General features: G+C 46.8%; 1 protein-coding gene across 2 annotated transcripts in view; it reads left to right on the plus strand.

Annotated features, from left to right (window-relative positions):
• LOC144225745 (uncharacterized) overlaps nucleotides 1-9,053 on the plus strand; it is a 51,572-nt gene that overhangs the window by 35,806 nt on the left and 6,713 nt on the right. For both annotated transcript variants that reach the window (XM_077756990.1, XM_077756991.1), the window contains exons 2-3: nucleotides 664-790; nucleotides 4,069-4,164. In XM_077756990.1, coding sequence (XP_077613116.1) covers nucleotides 664-790; nucleotides 4,069-4,164 — 223 coding nt within the window. The remainder of the gene's footprint in view (nucleotides 1-663; nucleotides 791-4,068; nucleotides 4,165-9,053) is intronic.

Below are 9,053 nucleotides of genomic sequence, written 5' to 3' on the forward strand. Positions count from 1 at the left end.
AAAAAAAAAAAAAGAAGAACTGGGGACTTTAAAAAAAAAAAAAGGAGGAGTGCCTGGGTGGCTCAGTAGGTAAAGCGTCTGACTCCTGATACCAGCTGTGAACTCACAGGCATGGAATTGAGCCCAGTGTTGGACTCCTCGCTGAGCGTGGAACCAGCTTGGGATTCACTCCTTCTCTCTTTGTCCCTCTCCCCTCAAATAAATAAACATTAAAAAAAAAAAGAGAGAGAAGAAGAAGAAGAAGAAGAACTGGATGCATACAGTCTCTTTAACCAAGATGTGAAGCCCTCAGCATGGGGCAGACAGCTAGCAGTACGAGTGAGGCTCAGGTACTGCGTTTGTTACCATTATTGATATTATTATTTACTCATCCCTTTGACGTCCCAGAGCCCATGTTGTCTGCATCTCCCAGTCCACCCATCACTTCCATCGTCTTGTGTGACCTTCCGGTGGCTTCCATGGAGGAGGCTTCTTCCTTACACAGCTCTGTTACCTCCACAGCATTGCCCACTCCCCCTTGAGCCCAGCACAGAGCTTGGCGCTCAGAAGGTTCTTGGCGATCCGAGCCTTGATCACTCTGTACCTTTATCAGGGAGGTAGGGATGAGCTCTGATCCCATCCAGCTCCCCAAGGCCAACGCTCCTACCTCTGTTTGACATCCAGGTATCAGTGACCTTCGACGATGTGGCCGTGACTTTTACCCAGGAGGAGTGGGGGCAGCTGGACCCGGCCCAGAGGACCCTGTACCAGGAGGTGATGCTGGAAAACTGTGGACTTCTGGTGTCTCTGGGTAAGTCCTCCCGACTCTCCCGTGGGGGAGACCTGCCGCCTCGTTGTGAGAGGACCTTCTGGCTGCAGGCGTGGCCCCCAGAGTCCTCACCTCTGCATCTTTGCATGTTTGTATGGTTTGTCTTCCTTTCTCTGCTGCGGGGCCGTGTGAGGTGTCCTTGAGGCAGGCATGGCCGGCCACCTGAGCCCGAGCTCTGTGGCCCTCTCACCCCAGTGTCCGGGACAGACTGGCCTCCGTCTGACGTTCTTATTTCACATTCCAGAGGGGGAGCTGACGGGGCGGGGTGGGGGGGGAGGAGCCTGGCTGGCTCAGGTGTCCTCAGCAGGGCGGGGAGTGATGGGAAGCTCTCCAGGAGGGGAGGGAGTCAGGCCCCCGGGAGGCCTTCGCCTTCAGCGCCGACAGGTAGGGCTCTAAACAACGTGATCCCGGTGATGGGGCTTCCCTGTTCGCGTGGCCTCGTGGTTGTCACTTGTTTGCAGGGCCGGGGGCGTCTGGCGGGCCGGGAGAGGCAGCTCGAGTAGTCCTTCTCGGGGGTTGCCAGTTTTGCCCCCAGGAGCCATTGGCAACGTCTGCGGGCGCTCTGGGCTGTCCCGCCTTGGGTGTGGGAGGAACTGGCATCTGGCGGTTAGAGTCCGGAGATGCTGGAGACACCCTTCGATGGACAGGACAGGCCCCTCAAGAGGAATGATCCCGCCTGTAGAATCCAGGGTGCCCTGGCTGAGAAACGCCAGCTTAGATGTTTCTCTGCTTGAGGTGAGTCAGCAGGAGGCCGTTCGATCCGAGGGAGAGGAGGGCTGTGGATCCAGGGCTCAGGCTGTGCACGGCGTCTAGAGGTTTCCCCACGCGCGCACCTGCCTCGGGCCTCGACTTGCTGTTGTGTCTGCCCAGTGAGTGTTCGTGGGCATTTCAGCCTCGTAAGGTCTTCCTTCTGGGCACGGTCCCCGCCTCCTCGCCAGCTGTGTCCTGACACCACATCTCATGAGGCCCCTGCCCCATCCCTGTCACTTTCTCTCATCATCCCGGTCATGGCCTTCTAGGCCAGCGGTCTCAACCGGGGATGGTGTGCTCCCCCCGGGGGACGCTGGGCTGTGTTTGTAGACATTTTGGTTGTCACCACTGGGATGGGGCTGGGAGAGGCACCTAGTGGGTGGAGACCTGGAGAGCTGCCAGATGTCCTTGTGATGCACAGGACAGTTTCCTCCCTGCCTTCCCTACAGAGAAGCGTCTGACCTGAGGCGCCTGGTGGCTCAGTTGATTCAGCAGCCACGTATTGGTTTCGGCTCAGGCCATCATGTCACAGTTATTGAGTTTGAGCCCCCACATCAGGTTCTGCTGACCTTGCGGAGCCTGCTTGGGACTCTCTCTCCCTCTCCTTTTCTCTCTCTGCCCCTCCCAATCTCATGCTCTCTCTCTCAAAATGAATAAACTACAAAACAGAGTATCTTGACCTGAATGTCCATTGTATGGAGTTTGAGAAAACCTGTGGTCACAGGGCATATGGACACTTCATCAGCTGACATTGAGCAACACCCTGACATTTCATGAAATGATTAATGCCTCCTGATTATTGTTGAGGAAACATCTGGGTTCAGTGCTGAATCTTAACACCTTACCCGCAATTTATGCTAATTTCCGCTTTCAACAGAGTGAGCACGCATCCCCAAGTCGGCAGCATGAGCTTACTGGGAATTAAGAAGATGGTTTTGATTTCATTGCTGCCTCTTCAGGACAACTGCCTTCAAGGCCAGTGACTCCAGTGTCCCACTTACTGGAGTGATACAGATTCCCGTGTTGAAGGAATCTAAGAAAAATAAAAAGTGGGTCACTCTTAGGAGAAGTGACTGATATTAGAGCCTGTTCAGGTCTTTTGAGCACTGTCCCAGGCACTGTTCTGCTCCACCCACACAATCTCGTGGCTTCGCAGTCCTCCGGAAGTCTCAGTCACTGCAGTGAGTCCCTCATACAGCTTAATTTGTTCAGTCTGGAACATACATCATTTTATGAAGCTGTTCTCTGTTTCTTTGTTTTTGTCCTTTTCTGTAGTAAAATTCCTTTTTATGTTTAACGTTGATGACAGTGTATAATATTTGATGTTTCTATAAAGGCACATATGATGGTATCACTGCATAGGATTCTCAGTTTTACTGTTTCTTAGTAGTTTGTGAAATGTTGAAGTCTAGAGTCGCTGAGTCTGTCCCTCCCTTGGCCCCTGTTCTCTGAGGACGAATCTTCATGCTCCCGTCCGATCTCCTCTCCAGCCCGCACTTGGTCTGGCGCTACTGGCCACACACAAGGGTGTTGCTGTTTCCTCCTTGGTGTCGTCTTTAGAGACAATGGTCCAGAGCCAGACCAGTGGTGTTCAATCCTAGCTCTGCCCCTTAAAAGGCTAGTTACCGCAGCTGTGTGTGCCTGGGTGTGCTCATTGGTAACATGGGGTTAACACTCATGTGTATACTTCCCTGGACTGTAGCAAGGATGAATGGGTAACTTACAAACAGAGCTCAGAACAATGCCTGGTGTGAGCAGATGGTGTGCAGGTTAGCATTTCACCCCACTGCCGCCAGTGTCTCTCTCTCATCGTGATCATCATCATCCTCATCCTGGGACTCGACACCGCCGGAACGGTGTTGTGTAGCTTTGTGGTAAACGGCACAGAGAGCGGATATGACTGGACCTGGGTGTCTGTTTTGGCCCAGCCATTCACCAGGTCTGTGTGCTTTGGCAGATCACATGATTTGCCTGAGTGTTAGTTTCCTCATCTACAAAGTAGTACTCATTGCAATTGGTACTTGCTGAGGAAGCTGTGAGGAAATCCTGAGAATACTCATTTGGTCTGTGGCCTATAGGAAGAACAATACAAACCTTGGCTTATGATCTAGATAAAGACCTAGATCACTGAAGACAGATACTTCGTTTTGAGTGAAGAAGTCAATATTTTAAATATGTCAATTGTTTTATTTACTCCATAAATTTCAGTTTTGAAATGACATAATGCATTTAAGGTGGTGACACAGCCTTTATGATTATATTTATTTATCATTACACCTTGTATTTGTATTATGACATTTATGATTGAACTCTATATATTGGTTTTTGACTTTCTGTGAGGGAAAGAAATCTTCCTGGCAGTATGGCCTGCCTTTGGTTTCTGGGTTTGAATATTAGCATTTTGTATGGATGGTAGCAGCTTTATTCTAAGGTCTTCTTTACAGACTAGATTGAGGGGTTTATTTCTCTTCACCAAAACCCCAGCATCGTCTTTCTTTCTCCGTGAACAGGGTGTCCTGTTCCTCGACCGGAGCTGATCTGCCAGCTGGAGCGCGGGCAGCAGCTGTGGACGGCGAAGAGAGACCTGTCTCGGAGCACCTATCCAGGTAGGAGCCAGGATGCGGGCAGGTGGGAGACCCTGCAGGCTCCAGGCCGGGAGGGGACCGCGGGCCCTGGACCCCCGGGAAGCGTCTCGTTCTGGCCTCTGGTGGTTTGGAAGCCGGGGAACCCTTTGACCTAGAGCCCGCGCGCCCAGAGAGGGACCCGTGATGTCGCTCCCTCCTTCCACCTGCCAAGTTTCGGTGACCGGTCCTGCGGCCCCACCAGGTTGGAGACGGGACACAGCCGCAGAGAGCCGCTCACGCGTCCCCCACCCTCAGTGCCTCCGTCCCGCCCGCCGTCCCCAGGTCCTGTGCAGCTTAGGGCCCCCGCGTCTCCTCTCGGTCACGTGCACCCCCTCCGTCAGACCCGCCCCCACGCTCCTTGCTCGCTCTGGTCATCTCCCCTCTGGGGGCTGCCGGCCTCCCCACCGCTCTCTCTGTGTGCGGGGTGCCCCTAGTCCCGGCGCCGGGGTCCGTCTGAGCTTCCCCAGGTGCTCAGACTCTGTTCCTGACGGTCAGCACTTCCCCAGCCTCGGACGTGTCCCCAGCGTGTGACTGCGGCGTGTCTGCAGGTCCTCACGTGGAAAGTGAAGTGCACCTCCGCGCNCTCCTGTGTCTGCAGCTTCCGCGTCCGTGTAGCGGATGAGGTCTTGCCCTTGACCCGGGGCCACTTCCTGAACTGGAGTGTAGAGCACCTTTTCAGGGAAATTTCTTCCTCCTCCGTTTTCTGTTTGTTGCATAATGTAACTTCAGCCTTTCTCTACTCAACGTAAAATCTGCTCAGGGCCTTTACGGTTGAAGGTCAGTAACGTTCCTGGCTCCGGTGGCATCCGTCTGCTCTCCGCCCCGTCACGTGTTCGCTTCTCACGCGCGCGGCTCTGCCCGGTGGTCCCCTAGCGGTCATCTTGCACGTGGTTACGCATCTTTGACGTTTCTTGGAGTGAGGTTGATGGATTGTGGGCTATGCAGACATCCAGGTTTTTACTGGATAATTGCCACTGTGTTCCAAAGGGCACGTGCCAATTTACACTTACAGTGGGCAAGGGTGGAGGCTTCTTCCACCCATACTTTGCCCAGTACCTGATTCTCTAAGGCTCCTCAGGTTTTGACACTAAAAAATGAATGCAAAAGTGTGTCTCCTGTAGTTGATTTTTCCCCCTTCGTCGAGGAGGAGCTTTAGCACCTGATCGTAGGATTATTGGTCAACCCTATTTTTTTTTGAAATGTTCTTTCATGATAAATACCTATTTTTCTATGAACTTGTTTGCATTTTCTTTTTGATTTGTAGGGATTCTTTATATATTCCTTGTTATATTCTCTTTTTTTTTTTTTGGTAGTAAAATATCCATAGCATAAAACTTAACATTTTATCCATTTTTTTATATTTATTTATTTTTGAGAGACAGAATGAGATAGCATGAACGGGGTAGGAGCAGACAGAGAGAGACAGGATCCCAAGCAGGCCCCAGGTTCCAAGCAAGCGTTCAGCACAGAACCTGACAAGGGGCTCGAACTCACAATCCGTGAGATCATGACCTGAGCCGAAGTCGGACACTCAACTGACTGAGCCACCCAGGCACCCCAGCATTTTATCCATTTTTAAATATAAGGTTGAGCTGTCACCACCATCTGTCTCCACAGCTCCTCCTCGTATAAACTGGAAAGACTTTCCCCATTACACAATAACCACCCCCAGTCTCTCTGCCCTGGCCCCTGGTCCCACAATTTTACTTTTTGTCTGTGATTTTGACTGCTGTTAAGTACTTCAGATTAGTGGATCGATGCAGTATTTGTATGTGTGTGTTTATGACTGGTTTATTTCACTTAGCATAATGTCCTCAAGTTTCATTCACATTGTAGCATGTGTCTTCCTTCCTTTTTAAGGCTCGGTGGTATTCCACACCCTACACTTTGCTTATCCATTTATCACTCATTGGACACTTGAGTGGCTTCCATATTTTCGCTGTGTGAATAATTCTGCTGTGAACATGGGTGTACAAATATCTTTGAGAAACTGATTTTATTTCTTTTGGCATCTGTCAAGAGACGAAATTGCTAGATTGTCTCATAATTCCATTTTTAACTTTTTGAGGAGCTACCATACTGTTTCCACAGAAATTATCTTATTTTACATTTCCACCAACAGTGCGCAAGAGTTCCCATTGCTTTACATCCTCCAGTATTTGTTATTTTCTGATTTTTTGAGAACCATCCTAATGGATCTGAGATGATAACTTATTGTAGTTTTGATTTGCATTTCTCTAATGATTTGTGATGTTGAACATCTTTTATGCTTATTGACAGTGTGTGCATCTTCTTTGGGAAAATGTCAATGCAAGTCCTTTGCCCATTTCTGTCATTGGGATTTTTTGTTGTTGAGTTTAAGTTCTCTGTATATTCTGGATATTGATCCCTTATCAGATATATGATGTGCAAATATGTTGTCTCATTCTTTGGGGTATCTTCTTTCTCTGTTGATAGTATCTTGATGCACAGTTTCTTAATTTTTATGAACTCAAATTTGTTTATTCATGTTGTTTATACCTTTGGTGTCTCATCTAAGAAGTCATTGCCAAATTCGGTGCCATGGAGGTTTTGATCAATGTTCTCTAAGAATTTTATAGTTGTAGGTCTCACATTTAAGTCTTTGATCCATTTTGAGTAAGTTTTCGTATATGATGTTAGATAAGCGTTCAATTTCATTCTTTTGCATGTAGATACTTAGTTTTCCCAGCACCATTTGTTGTAAACGCTGTTTTTCTCCACTGAATGGTTTGTTACCCTTGTCAAAAATGATTTGATGATAGATACTAGAGTTCATTACAGGGATCTTGATTCTATTCCCGTGGTCTGGATATGTTCATGCCAGTACCATACTGTTTTGATCACTGTAGTTTTGTAGTAAGTTTTGAAATCAGAAATTTTGAGTCCTCCAGGTTTGTTCTTTTTCAAGATTGTTTCAGCTATTTAGGGTCCATTCTGATACCATATAGATGTTATGATGGATTTTTCTATTTCTGCAAAAAATGTCTAGGATTTTGATAGGGATTGCATTGAATCTCTAGATCACTTTGGCTTATATCAATATCTTCTTTTCTTAATTTTTTTAATGCTTATTTTTGAGAGAGACAGAGAGAGAGAATGGGGGAGGGGCAGAGAGAGAGAGGGAGACACAGAATCTGAAGCAGGTTCCAGGCTCTGAGCTGTCAGCACAGAAACCAAAGTGGGGCTCGAACCTTTGGACTGTAGGATTGTGACCTGAGCCAAGTTGGACACTTATATCCATATCTTAAGAATATTAAGACTTCCAGTCCAAGACTATGGTATGTGTTTCCATTTATTTACATCTTTAATTTTTCTTAGCAACATTTTGTAGTTTTCATTGTATGACTTTTACCTTGTTGTTTAGGCTAACCACTAAGTATTTCATTCTTTTTGATGCGGTTGTAAGTGGACTTTCTTTGTAATTTTATTTTCATATTATTTATTATTAGTATATAAAAATGCAACTGATTTTCCTGTGTTGACTTTGTATCCTGCTGCTTTGGTGAACTCAGTCCAACAGTTACTTTGTATGGCGTCTTAAAGAGTTTTCTACATATAAGATCATATTATCTGCAAACAAAGATAATTTTACTTTTTCCTTTCCATTTTTGATGCCTTTTATTTCTTTCTTGACTAATTCCTCTGCCTAGAACTTCCAGTGTTCTGTTGAATAGAAGTGGTGATAGCATATATCCTTGCCCTGTTCCTGATCTTAGAGGAAAAGCTTTCCGTCTCACCATTCTATATCATGTTTGCTATTAGTGTTTCATATATGACCTTCACTGTATTGAGAAAGTTTCCTTGTATTCCTAGTTTGTTGATTGTTTTTATCATGAAAGGATGTTGAATTTGTCAAAGGCTTTTCGGCGTTAATTGAGATGATTGTGTGAGCTTTTCCCTTCATTCTATTTAATGTGGTGTATTAACATTTATCAGTTTTCATATGTCAAATTGCTCTTGCATTACGGGAATAAACCCCACTTGGTCATGGTTTGCAATCCTCTTAATATACTGCAGAGTTTGCTGATATTTTGTTGGGATTTTTTTTGCATCATTGTTTATAAGGGATGTTGATTTGTAGTTTTCTTGTAATGTCTTTGGCTTTGGTGACAGGGTACTAATGGCCTTAATGAATTAAGAAATGTTTCATCTTTAATAATTTGTAAGGGTTTGAGGATTGGTATTCATTCTTGTAAAATGTTTGGTAGAATTCATCAGTGTAGCCATCAGGGCCAGGGTTTTTCTTTGTTGGTAGATATTTTACTACTAATTCAATCTCCTTACTAGTTATAGGTTTATTCAGATTTTATGTTTCTCCCTAATTTAGTCTTCATGGCTTTTGTGTTTCTGGGAACTTGTCCATTTCATATAGGTTATACAATTTGTTGGTGTACAGTTGTTCATAGTACTGTCTTATACTCTTTTTAAAAAATATGGGGCGCCTGGGTGGCTTAGTCGGTTAGGCGTCCGACTTTCGCTTAGGTCATGATCTCACGGTTCGTGGGTTCGAGCCCCGCGTCGGGCTCTGTGCTGACTGCCAGCTCAGAGCCTGGAGCCTGTTTCAGTCTGTGACTCCCTCTCTCTCTCTGACCCTCCCCTGCTCATGCTGTCTCTCTCTCTCTCCTAGAAATAAATAAAAATATTTAAAAAAAAAAATATTTCTGCAGGGGCGCCTGGGTGGCTCAGTCAGTGAAGCATCCGACTTTGGCTCAGGTCGTGATCTCAAAGTTTACAGGTTCAAGCCCCACAATGGGGTCTGTGCTGACAGCTCAGAGCCTGGAACCTGCTTCAGATTGTGTCTCCTCTCTCTGCCCCTTCTGTGTTCGCTGCGCTTTCTCTCTCTCCCAAAA

Source organism: Crocuta crocuta, unplaced genomic scaffold, assembly GCF_008692635.1.
Source record: "Crocuta crocuta isolate KB4526 unplaced genomic scaffold, BGI_CrCroc_1.0 scaffold142, whole genome shotgun sequence".
In the NCBI taxonomy this organism is placed as follows: domain Eukaryota; kingdom Metazoa; phylum Chordata; class Mammalia; order Carnivora; family Hyaenidae; genus Crocuta; species Crocuta crocuta.